The sequence below is a fragment of the Homarus americanus genome, unplaced genomic scaffold (genome assembly GCF_018991925.1).
Source record: "Homarus americanus isolate GMGI-L3 unplaced genomic scaffold, GMGI_Hamer_2.0 scaffold56333, whole genome shotgun sequence".
In the NCBI taxonomy this organism is placed as follows: domain Eukaryota; kingdom Metazoa; phylum Arthropoda; class Malacostraca; order Decapoda; family Nephropidae; genus Homarus; species Homarus americanus.
The window spans coordinates 11,615,179-11,628,980 of NW_024734940.1; the positions used below are offsets into that span (position 1 = coordinate 11,615,179).

General features: G+C 42.6%; 1 protein-coding gene across 1 annotated transcript in view; it reads right to left on the reverse strand.

The window, feature by feature from the left end:
- Positions 1-2,833: 2,833 nt before the first annotated feature.
- LOC121870656 (protein bowel-like) overlaps positions 2,834-13,802 on the reverse strand; it is a 32,499-nt gene continuing 21,530 nt past the window's right edge. Inside the window, 3 exon segments of the mRNA XM_042372539.1 lie at positions 2,834-4,899; positions 5,479-5,814; positions 6,608-6,824. Of these exon segments, the coding sequence (XP_042228473.1) occupies positions 4,636-4,899; positions 5,479-5,814; positions 6,608-6,824 (817 nt within the window). The 3' untranslated portion in view covers positions 2,834-4,635.

A 13,802-nucleotide genomic window follows, 5' to 3' on the forward strand; every position in this document is an offset into this window, starting at 1 on the left:
GAGTGAAATAAAAATACATACCATCAAGTTTACATTGAGAATCTTTCAATGGATTTCTTTCGTGTTTCCATAGTGAACCAACCTTCCTCCTCCCCCTTCCTCCTCCTCACTCAACCTCCCTACCCTCTTCCTCCCCCTCCCATTCGTCTCCTAATCCGTAGAATTAAACTCCATCGTGATTGGCTGAATGGTCGGCCGCCAGTCACGTGATAAGTAGATTTAGACTCAGGGAGGCGTGTGATTGGTTGAGAGAGCCGCCACGGACGATCAGTTAATGTTTACGGCGTGTCTTGGTGGGGTTTGGGGCGAGTTCTGGTGGGTTTGGCGGGTTTTAGCGGGTTTGGGCGGTTTTTGGTGTTTTAAGTGGGTTTGGGTTTTTGGGTGGTTTTGGTGGGTTCTGTGAGGTTTTGGGGGTTTTGTGGATTTTGTGGGTTCTGGTGGGTTTTGGTGGGTTCTGGTGGGTTTGGGTGGGTTTTGGTGGGTTCTGGTGGGTTGGTGGGTTCTGTGGGTTTGGTGGGTTCTGGTGGTTTTGGTGGGTTCTGTGGTTTGGTGGGTTCTGGTGGGTTTTGTGGGTTCTGGTGGGTTTTGGTGGGTTCTGGTGGGTTTGGTGGGTTCTGGTGGTTTGGTGGGTTCTGGTGGGTTTTGGTGGTTCTGTGGGGTTTGTGGGTTCTGGTTTGGTGGGTTCTGGTGGTTTGGTGGGTTCTGGTTTGGTGGGTTCTGGTGGGTTTGGTGGGTTCTGGTGGGTTTGTGGGTTCTGGTGGGTTTGGTGGGTTCTGGTGGGTTTGTGGGTTCTGGTGGGTTTGGTGGGTTCTGGTGGTTTGGTGGGTTGTGGTGGGTTTGGGTGGGTTCTGGTGGGTTTGGGTGGGTTTGTTTAGGTTTCATTACGATAATTTTGTTATTTTCGTACTATTTTTTATATTTTCCGTCTTTTGTTTAACACTTTTTATAATATTCATCCTTTGTTTAAATACTTTTATTAGTTTTAGGTAAATAATTGTATAATATTTTCTTTATGGTGAAATATATCCTAGAATATTAATATTTTTTACTATATTAATTTCAGGGTTAAATACTTTTCTGATTATATATTTCACTAAATTTATTTTCTTGCTAAATTTCCTATTTTATTTTATTTTCTCTAAAACTTTCAAAAATTTTACTTCTATATAAATATTTCTTTGAATATTTTTTCAGTATTAAATATTTTTTCCATTATTTTTCAGAATATTATTTTTCTACATAATAATTACACGAATATTATTTTATGATTTATGGCAGAAAACTTTTGATATTATTTTTGGGGTCAAATAATGTTAAAAAGTTTCTGGGAATATTTATTTGTAATTAAGAATATTTTATATTTAATATTTGAATTTTAACTGAGAATATTTACTGGATATAATTTCAACAATACTTTAAAGAATATTTTATTTTGGGGTTTAAAATCAATTTTGATAATATTTATTTTATTATTAATTATCTTATAAAACTGAAAAATATTTGTCTTCTATTCAATATTTAAGAGAAAGTAATATAAGAATTTAATACATCACATAATTAAATAAAATACTCAGTTTATTTAAATATTTTCTGATATATTTATTTTATTGTTAAATATTTCACATAAACCTGGAGGATATTTATATAGTCCAATATTTATTTACAATATTTATAAATAATTTAATATTTATCATGGCTAAATAATATTGGTTTTATGTTTGTGTTTTGGAGGAATACTTTTGAGTAAATATTTTCTGACAATATTTTTATTCTCAAATATTTACCTCATGACTGAATAATATTCGATTTTATTTAAATATTTATAGTGTAATACTTTAGGATAATATTCGCCCAGGCATAATACTTTAAGGTAATATTCGCCTCCAGGTATAATAATTTTAAGGCAATATTCTCCTCCAGGTGTAATATTTGAGGTAATATTCGCCTTGGTATATTCGCCACCTGGCATAATACTCTTAAGGTAATATTCGCCTCTTGGTATATTGCCGCCAGGTGTAATACTTTAAGGTAATATTCTCTTGGTATATTCTCCGCCAGGTGTAATACTTTAAGGTAATATTCGCCTCTTGGTATCCCCAGGTATAATACTTTGAGGTAATATTCGCCTCTTGGTATATTCGCCGCCAGGTGTATTACTCATGAGTGAAGGTGAAGACAAACACAGCAGCAGATATTCACAGGTTTATTTAAGTTAACATTAATACAGTGGACACAGGGAGTGACTCAAGGTGGTCAGCCATACTAGGTGGAGGGCGACCCATAGTGTGTTGGTAGTGTGAGGGAGAGTGAGGGAGGTAGATGGGGGAGGGTGTGGAGGGCGACCCATAGTGTGTTGTGTGGGAGGGAGAGTGAGGGAGGTAGAGGGAGGAGGGTGTGGAGGGCGACCCAGTGTGTTGTGTGTGGGAGGGAGAGTGAGGAGGTAGAGGGAGGAGGGTGGGAGGGCGACCCATAGTGTTTTGGTAGTGTGAGGGAGAGTGAGGAGGTAGGAGGGAGGGTGTGTGGAGGGCGACCCATAGTGTGTTGGGGGGGAGGGAGAGTGAGGGGAGGTAGAGGGAGGAGGGGTGGAGGGCGACCCATAGTGTGTTGGTGGGAGGTACTGGTGTGAGGGAGGTAGAGATGGGGAGGAGGTGTGGAGGGCGACCCATAGTGTGTTGTGTGGGAGGTACTGGTGTGAGGGGAGGGAGAGGGGGGAGGGGTGGAGGGCGACCCATAGTGTGTTGTGGGAGGTACTGGTGTGAGGGAGGTAGAGGGGGAGGGGTGGAGGGCGACCCATAGTGTGTGGGAGGTACTGGTGAGGGGAGGGAGAGGAGGAGGGGTGTGGAGGGCGACCCATAGTGTGTGTTGTGGGAGGTACTGGTGTGAGGGAGGGAGAGGGAGTCCAACAGTGCATTAAACACAACACAATATTGTTCTGAGTCTTCCTACACACACTTATGATGGACTTGACACACACAGAGACACTCTACATAGTTCTGTGTAGAGAAACTATATACAGTACAGGTGACCAATACACTTACACACATTTACACACACACACACACTCACACACACACACACAGATTATACACAGCTAAAATCTACTAAAAACATCAAGAATAAATTATTATGCTGAGGTATTGAATAATGTCACCTGCCAGCGGTCGGTTACTACCACAACAACATGCGCTGAGGCCTTCCTGTGTACGCTTATCCACAGGCAGATTCATAGATTATTATACCAATTATATAAAAGTCCCTTTAGTCTTTCTAGTGTTGGAATTATAGTTCCTTTGTTATACCAGACGTAGATTATTAACGTATAATCTCATCGTTAAAAACCGTGGGAGAAGTAACTACGTTTTGTTCAAAGATTGTTATCAAGTCTTGCGTTCGTGAGCGATGTAGTTGACTGTGGATTACCTAGGACAAGAACGCCTCCCTCCAGCAGGACCTTAACACAACACTCACACCTTGCATCGTTCAGAGGTTGTCCAGGAGGCGTGACACCGTCTACCAACACCAGGAGTCTTCCCTCACTGTTGTCAGTATTACAGTTGTCATGGCTGGCTGGTTACCTCCTAGAATCTGCGGCGACTGACAACAACAGCGCTAACACACCACCAACACTTCACTCGGGTCTTCGGTATAGTTAAAATTGTCCTGACGTCAAGGTCTGGCTGGTCTCACAAACAAGGCGGGACGCAGGAGTGTGACCTGAGGGACGCCGCCGCTGACACACTCTCCTCTCCCTCCGAGAGAGGTGAGGAACAACAGGGTCCTTCCGCCACTATGAGGGGCCGGGGGGGTAATGCTGCTGTATGGTTGTCGTCCATAGCCATACAACCTCGACCACACACACTCACGCACACACACACACACACACACACACACACACACACACATACCTTTGTTTATGATGCCCTATATCTATAAGTACAGTCTTCTAAGTTATGCTGTAACCTGAAGCGTGTAAAAATGTTTGCTATATACGCCCACTACAGTAGACTATCCTCCGCCAGCCTAGGCAGAGGTTCGGCGGCGCCATATCTCCTGAAGGCGCCCCTTCGTCACGTGACTAGATGATCGTGGCAGGACCTCTCCTTCACGGCTCAAGATCCTCGACGCCATCCTCACCAGAGCAACAACAGAACAGGTGTTTGTTGTGGTGGTCGTCGGTCACACAACCAAGTTATCGTTTTGCCTCCACTCCTGCTGGCCACTCAGGTACCCCGGCCACTGACTCCTGCTTGTCACTCAGGTACCCGGGCCACTCACGGCCACTCAAGACCAACGTGAGTAACTTGGGCTCTTTGGGAACCTCTTGGGAGTTTCCTGGGGTCCCATGATGTCACCAGTGCTTGGAGTCACTCAACAGTACACACACTTGGGACTACAACACACTCAGTCTACCCGGAGTAACTCGGAACCACTAAAGATCACATTAAGTCACTCGGAATAATTTGGAATCACTTGAATAGCATTTATAAATTATCAAAGACCACAAAGACATTTTCTAGACCAGTGGTAGTCGGTCTGTCACCCTCCTCCCTCCTCACGTCTCTACCTACATCAATTCGGACAACGTTTTATCTAACTTCTAAAGGTTATTTTTATATATATATAAACATCCAGGAGTTAATCCCCACCACCCATGATGGAAGCTATACTGAAGGAGGCGAGGGAGGCAGAGGTAGACGCTCCCAAGTTCAGCGACTCCTTCTGCGTCTGGGACCTAAACCTCCCCAGGAGTGTCGGAGGGCTGGAGTGATTACTGTCATCATCATCGTCTTCCTCCGCCAGGTCATCTTTCCCGAAGTCTACGTCATCGTCTTCGTCATCATCGTCGTCAAAGTCTACACCAGCGACTGAGTCTTCCGTGTCGGGAAAAACTCGGTCGATCTGGAGAAGAAAAAAGAAGGAAAATGTTATATTAAACACGACACAGGTAAAGGTAGATGCTAATTAAAGTTGTGCATGTATTACAATCTTTTACATTGAATTTTAATTAAGGAAAACATTATTAGTGTTATTCATTGACTTAATTATCAACTACGACTCAGTATTAATAGTATTAATGAATGGGAAGTCGTGTACTGAGGGTTGGCGACCACAGCCACAGACTTATTTTGTTAACATTCCGCCTAATGTTTATGTTGAATTTTTAAGGTTTTAAGAAAGGTTAAAAGTGTTTATTAAGGTAATTAACATCGTCGATTACAGTAAACATCTATTTAACAGATTACACGTAGAGGAAAATCCCTTATATCGAGAGTCCGTTAGACGTAAATCCCTCCATCTAACGAACTATAAGAGATGAAAGTCCGTTATATCGAGGGTCATGTGAAATCATCTAACGGACTACTGTATATAAAGATGAAAGTCCGTTATATAGAGAGTCCGTTAGACGTAAACCCCTCCATCTAACGGATTATATACAGAGAGAAGTCCGTTATAGGGAGGTTCCCTGTAGAGACCCACCTTGGAGCGCTTGCCTGCCCTGGCTACTTCCTCCTCGTCACTACTGCTGCTGTAGGTGCGGGCGGCGGCTGCGGCAGCGGCGGCGACAGCAGCTGCGGCAAGGCTGGTGGAGTCCTTATCGTCATGCTCTTCGTCATGGCCGCCGGCAGGACCTGACGAACCTGCTGCCGGGGAGAGGGAGTGATGGTGGTGGTGGTGGTGAGAGGACGGTAGGTCAAGGCCCAGTAGGGAGGCATCAGAGGAGGTCGGAGGGAGGGAACTGAGGTCAAGGTCTAGGGGTGAGGTCAGGTTGTGGGTGAGGGCGTGGCGTCGTAGGTCACAGTTACGGCGGAATACCTGTAGGAGGCCAAGAACAGGGAGGTGTAACGTGTACCTGTAGCAGGAGGTACACTGAGCTACACTGAGGTACACTGAGCTACACTGAGCTACACTGAGGTACACTGAGCTACACTGAGCTACACGAGGTACACTGAGCTACACTGAGCTACACGAGGTACACTGAGGTACTGCTCCTCCTTCTCTCACTACCGTAACTTATCTTGTGGTTCTTAAACTTTGTAAGATATTTCCGATCACCTGAAGATGAACCACCCCAATGCTAACCTAACCTAACGTAACCAAACTTCAATCTAACCAAATATACCAACCTAACTAAAACCGAAACACCAACAACCTAACCTAACCAAACACCAAACTAACCTAACCAAAACCGAACACCAACCTAACCTAACCTAACAAAACCGAAACCAACCTACTAACCTAACCAAAACCGAACACCAACCTAACCTAACCCAAAACCGAACACCAACCTAACCTAACCTAACCAAACACCAATCCAACCTAAACACCAACCTAACCTAACCAAAACCGAACACCAACGTAACCTAACCAAACAACAATCTAACTTAACCAAAACCGAACACCAACCTAACCAAACACAACCTACCCTCACCAGGTAATATTTGGGTAATTAATTAACAAATGAAATTACCTGGACGGCAAATCATCAGGTAAATCTCATTAGACTACAAGAAAATGGCTGCTACCATCGTTTAAGTGAGATATTGTTAAGGATTATATGTAATTCTTATCATCACAGACAGACAGACAGACAGAGAGTAGTCCTCACCTTATCACACTGGGGGCAGGTGTAAGGCTTGATGTCTGTATGAGTCAACAGATGCGTCTTTAGGTTACTCCGCTGGTTAAAACTCCTGCCGCAGGTTGAACACTTGTGGGGCGACTCCTCCATGTGTAAGATGCGGTGGACGGCCAAAGTGCGGCTCTGGCAGAAGCCCTTACCGCAGTCTGTGCATTTAAAGGGCTTCTCTTTGCTGTGAATATACCTGGAATAATGACAGACAAACGGACACATTACACAGGTGTTTGGAAATGATCAATTGGGGAGCTTTTGAATACTGTGTGTGTGCGCGTGCTTTCCTTGTCACTGCTTTATCTGGACATTTCAAAAAGCAGGAGAGAAATTTTAGTTCGTCTTATATATTAAAAAGTTTAGTAAATATCAATGGGAGATTATATAGTTCTTTATGTAGTATGACTGTAAGTATTATTGATTACACACACGCACACACACACACACACACACACACACGCACACACACACACACACACACACACACACACACACACACACATATATTCATACCATTTATAATTTGAACAACTTTTGCAGCATTTACCTGGAGGGAACATGTAGCCAGGTGACAAATTGGCAGGTTAATGAGCTCTCAGGTGAGGTATTGGGAGTATATGAATGAGGGAGCTAGACCACATGTTAAACCTCGTCCATCAATAACGTGGTTGGGAGTTTAACTTTACGATAACTGAACCCTTACTTAACGGTTCACTTTAGAACACCTGATTGGAGGTTCAGTTTTATAGGTTCGAGTGATCACTTTTCCTTTTTAACTGGATAAGTGAGCTTGTACTTAACTGGTTCACTTAACATAGAAATAATATGTAAAATGGCATAGAATTAACACTAAGACTCTACCTTAACTAGATACGTTAACTTAACACCAGTTAATTTTGTCTCCTAACTGGTGTTAACGTATATAGTTAAGGTAGAGTTAACGGACAATCAACGGACACTCAACGGACAATCAACGGACGTACCATTAGTCACCAACAATCACTTTAATTATTTGTTAGCGCTCCGTTAGCGGTCATTGTCAGTGTTGTCAACGTTATCAGCCGCTATCGTTTGTAACACTGCGAGGTCGTATTTTTGTATTACGACGAATGAAATAAAGCGATCTCTCTCTCTCTCTCTCTCTCTCTCTCTCTCTCTCTCTCTCTCTCTCTCTCTCTCTCTCTCTCTTAACCTTAATGTCCTCAATGCAGATTAAGATACTTCGCTCTTGGCGGCGCTCAAAAGATGATTAGCTAATCTTAGTTCTCAGGAGAAATACGTGACAGGAAGATTGGCTAGTCGTGAGTCTTGGACGGAATACTGATACAGTGATTGGCTACGAAATGTGATGCCGTGATTGGCTAAAAAATATGATGCCGTGATTGGCTACGAAATGTGGTGCCGTGATTGGCTACGAAATGTGATGCCGTGATTGGCTAAAAAATATGATGCCGTGATTGGCTACGAAATGTGATGCCGTGATTGGCTACACGAAATATGATGCCGTGATTGGCTACAAAATATGATGTCGTGATTGGCTACGAGATTTGATGTCGTGATTGGTAATATGATGTCGTGATTGGCTGCAAAGTATGATGCCGTGATTGGCTACGAAATATGATGTCGTGATTGGCTACGAATATGATGTCGTGATTGGCTACAAAATATGGTGCCGTGATTGGCTACGAAATATGATGCCGTGATTGGCTACAAAATGTGATGCCGTGATTGGCTACGAAATATGATGTCGTGATTGGCTACGAAATATGATGCCGTGATTGGCTACAAAATATGATGTCGTGATTGGCTACGGGGAGATTTGATGTCGTGATTGGCTACGAAATGTGATGCCGTGATTAACGAAATATGATGTCGTGATTGGCTACGAAAATGTATGATGCCGTGATTGGCTACAAAATATGATGCCGTGATTGGCTACGAAATGTGATGCCGTGATTTGGCTACAAATATGATGCCGTGATTGGCTACGAATGTGATGCCGTGAGTGGCTACAAAATTAACTGATGCAAGTTGGCTACAAATATGATGCCGTGATTGGCTGCGAAATATAATGTACCGTGATTGGCTACAAAATATGATGCCGTGATTGGCTACGAAATATGATGCCGTGATTGGCTACGAAATGTGATGCCGTGATTGGCTACGAAATATAATGCCGTGATTGGCTACGAAATATAATGCCGTGATTGGCTACAAAATATGATGCCGTGATTGGCTACGAAATATAATTCCGTGATTGGCTACAAAATATGATGCCGTAATTGGCTATTCGTGATTCTGAAAAGATTCTTAATACGGTGGAAGACGATCGGCCAATCGCGACTGCCTAAAACACACCCAAACTCAGGGGAACATTATGTTAGAAACGACACACGGCTGTACAGGGTGGGTCAGAAGCTGTTGTACAGGGTGGGTCAGGAACTGTTGTAAGGCTGTTGTATAGATTTTAGTCGAGATTTCGTGAATATTTCTCCTACAAAGATCAACATTGTCTTGATTTCTTGATGTTTGAGACACCCTGTATAATTGAAGGCGTGTGAGGTGGGTTATATAGCGAAGATAATATAGCAGAGGTCAGCCATAGTGCACACGCCTCCCTCCGTCACTTGTCGTTAATTATTTCCCCGAGGGCCAGAGAGCCAGGGCCGCCTGTGTGGTTGCCGCCAATATCTTACGATCAAATTCAGTTTCTAAATACCAGCTATGTCTTAAAAAATAGATATATATGTACATTATCTAGTTGATATAGCATAATAATTACGATAAGATCTCGCTAAGGGAATAATTATTGAGGGAATGTGACGCCATGGGGGAGTGGTGGTGGTTGAAGGTATCGTTGCCAATTTGTACCATCATAGTAATTTCTGAATACCACCTTCGTTTAGATGTTCATACGGAATACATATACATTATACATTACCTAACTGTTATAGTATTCATATATCATTTATACATTACTTGGGAAATGAATAAAAACGCGATATATAAATAATTTGTTTGATATAAGTAGCCTCATAGAAGGTTTTCAGTTATAAAAATTATATTACTCAGTATTTCATTATATACACTTAGCTTCCCAGGTGACTCACTTAATGTATGACCAGGTAGATTATATATATCTTACCTGTTTATAGAAATTACTCTAAAGTATTAATGACTATATATACGCCAGGTAATAAATCACAGGTAGACCGAGCTAAGCCCTCATTATTATTCAGGTACTCAAGTATGGTAATTAGCGTAGAGAACACGTGCTCACCTCAATCATCCGTAAGGATTTTTTTTTCCTCAAGGATTTCGACAGCTGTAACACTCAAAAAACACACCTGTAACTCCTCAACACACCTGTAATGCACACAAAACACATCTGTAACACCTCAACACACCTGTAATGCACAAAACACACCAGTATCACATCAACACACCTGTAGCACACAAAAAAATACCTGTAACACACCTCAACACACCTGTAACACCTCAACACAACTATAACACCTCAACACATCTGTAGCACTTCAACACACCTGTAACACACCTCAACACACCTGTTTCACACAAAAAACACAACTGTAACACCTCAACGCAACTATAATACACGTCAACACATCTGTAACACAAGTCAACACACCTGTAACACCTCAACACATCTGTAACACACGTCAACACACCTGTAACACCTCAACACACCTGTAACACACGTCAACACACCTGTAACACCTCAACACACCTGTAACACACGTCAACACACCTGTAACACACTTAATTAACCGTTAAAGTGATATAAAAGTTTTCTCTCACCTGGAGACAATACCTCAGTGAGACACGACCTCTTAAAGGGTTAAAGACTTTAATTTATATTACCTGAAAATTAACCCTAATGCTTATTTCACCTTAATTAACCTAATCTAACCTAACCGTATTGCTAATTTCACCTCAAGATTAAATATTCTACCTTAACCTAATCTAACCTAACCTAACTCTAACCTAATCTAACTCACTCTATAACTATAACTTAATCTAACCTAACTCTAACCAAACTCTAACCTAATCTAACTCACTCTATAACTATAACTTAATCTAACCTAACTCTAACCTAACTCTAACCAAACCTAACCAAAACCAAACTACGGAAAAAAATAATTAAAAATCATAATTTCTATATAATTTTTTGGGGGGACGATATATTTCTGTTTTAACTTAAGTCACAAAGTTAATTTAACATTTTTAACTTATGAGAAATATTTATCTTACGAGTTTATGTGACTGAGGAAAAAAATGATAATATTCTAAGAGGAAATTTAACTCTACGTTAAAACTGTTTCATGGTGTTCAACTCTCCAATCAGCAGAGGAAGGGCAGGTAACATCCAGGTGTGCCCGTGACAGGTGAGGTGAGGGGAGGGGGTGGAGGAAGATAAGCTAGGGTGTGGGGGGAGGAAAGGTGGGAAGGAGGGAGGGAGGTGAAGGAGGGAAAGGAGGGAGGGAGGAGGAGGGAGGAAGGAGGGAGGTAGGGAAAGGAGGGAGGGAGGAAGGAAGGAGGTAGGAAAGGAGGGAGGGAAGGAGGGAAGGAGGGAAGGAGGGAGGGAGGGAAGGAAGGAGGGAGAGCCAATCTGTCTCCACAAATCAGCTGACGTATGTAAACAAAGAGAAAGATAGAGAGAGAGAGAGAGAGAGAGAGAGAGAGAGAGAGAGAGAGAGAGAGAGAGAGAGAGAGAGAGTTTCGTCACCATCATCTGAGGTGTTGTGAAGGTAATGGTGATGTATAGTGATGTGTATGGTGTATAATAGAGGTGTATGTTTGTGTATAGATTTATGATGTCTTCAGGAATGTGTATAGACGTGAATGTTGTGTACAAGGATGTGTATAGAGGTGCGTGGTATGTATAGATATGTATATACGTGTTGTGTATACCTATGTGTATGGTATACCCAGAGATGTGTATTAATGTGTATATTTTGTACCCGTACGTGAAGAAATGTATATAATGTATAGAGACGTGTAAAGATGTCTATATTGTATACAGGAATGTGTATAAATGTGTATAAATGTGTATAACTGTGTGTTTTTCTGAGTAATATTATCATGTCCCCCCCAAGGCAGCGTGAAGAGGCTTAACAGGAGAGAGAGACATGAATAAGTGAAGGGGATCCAATTCGTTCCAGTCTTCAACAAAAGGGTTTCAATCCTCTCAACACGACGTTCTTCTCTCAATCATCATCTTATTTCATTTATACCTCATCTCTTATAGTTATTACAACCTCTAGCTTATTATCAGACTTTTAATGGCGTCTTTTATAACAAGTTCGATGCGGGATTAACAAAAATATAAGGAAGTATAAGTGAAAGAAGATCCAATTCGTTTGTCGTCGATAGAGGCCACTCGATCCTATCCCTCTGATGCTCCTCTCTTGTTTATCATTTTCCTTGTTTGTGAGACTCCTTGTTTGTGAGACTCCTTGTTTATCATTTTCCTTGTTTATCATATTCCTTGTTTATTTCCCTCCCAACTCCGAGTCATATATACGTCTCTCCTTGCGACAGTTACGAGAAAATAAGAAAAAAACAAAAAAGTATAAGGGAAGGGGAATCCAATTCGTTCCAGTCTTCAGTAGAGGGTTTCGATCCTCTTGACCCTGACGTTCACACTGTCGCCAAGAGAATCCGATTTCACGGGGATGATACTCACTTTATTTCCGTATGTTTGCGTCTCTATAACAGCAGAGATATATATGGTGATGCTACAGGTGTGGCTGTGTGTGTGTTGCAGGTGTGTTTGGTGTGTTGCAGGTGTGTGTGGTGTGTTGCAGGTGTGTGTGGTGTGTTGCAGGTGTGTGTGGTGTGTTGCAGGTGTGTTTGGTGTGTTGCAGGTGTGTGTGGTGTGTTATAGGTGTGTGTGGTGTGTTGCAGGTGTGTGTGGTGTGTTGCAGGTGTGTTTGGTGTGTTACAGGTGTGTGTGGTGTGTTGCAGGTGTGTTTGGTGTGTTGCAGGTGTATGTGTTAGAGGAAGGTTTGTGTGAATGTATGTGAAGAAACAGAGAAATTGAGGTAAAATGTTCAGGTGTGTGAGAGAGTTGGCGTAGAGCTGTGGAATGTTTACAAGATGTGATAAACAGTTGAGCATCGAGAGTAAGAGGTGTGATTCTCTTCCTCCTCCTCCTTCTTCTTCGTCTTCTTCTTCTCCTCCTCCTCTTTCTCCTCCTTCTCCTACTCCTGCCCTCCTCCGCCCCCATTTCCCTCCTCTTCCCTGCACCAGCTATCTAAGAATGGCCTGAGGACTTTTTTTTTTTCTTACGCAGATAAACATTCTGACGAAATTAATAGCAAAAACAGGATATTAATTTAAGTATTATATGCGTGTTAAGTGATAATTTCCGCGTAAAGTATAAGGGCGAGAACCTGAGTGAGCGGGGGAGGGGAGAGAAAGGAATGTGATTGGCGATAACAAGTGAGCATCGTGAGAGAGGATGGGGACGCCCCCGCCAACCATCTAGGGAAGACGCTCACTTATTTTGTTTTGGCGCGTGTGTGTGTGACTTGGAAAACCGTTTCATCTATACTTTGAGTAATCAGAGAGATATCTAAAGTTATGGGGGAGTTCTAATGGTCAACTATAAGGCCAATAACCGCGGGAAAGGTGTGTGATTGGCGATAACAACTGAGCATCGTGAGCAAGGATAGGGACGCCCCGCCAGCCATCTATGAGGGCGACGCTCACTTGCTTTTTGGTACGTGTGTAACTTATAAAACCATTTCGTCTATACTTTGATTAATCCGGAAGATGTCTTGTGGTTCGTAGGAGTTCCTGTGGTCAATTCTACGTGAACTATAAGGCCAATAACCGCAGGAGAGGTGTGTGATTGGCGATAACAAGTGAGCATCGCCCCGCCAGGCCAGGGAGGGAGGGAGGGAGGGGTGTGTGTACTGCCCTTCAACACAGAGACTGTCTCCCAGTCACTGACCTTCACTACTCTTGCATATTCTTAATGCTCACTCCTGCTGCCTCCCACGTGTGTCTCCTGTCTGTCTGTGTCTGTGTCATGTTCAGTCCTTCCTAAATATGTATGAGGATGTATGTATGTATGCGGGTGTGTTCATTTGTATGTATACACTAGTATATGTATACAATAATATGCTGGGGACACACAGGGAAA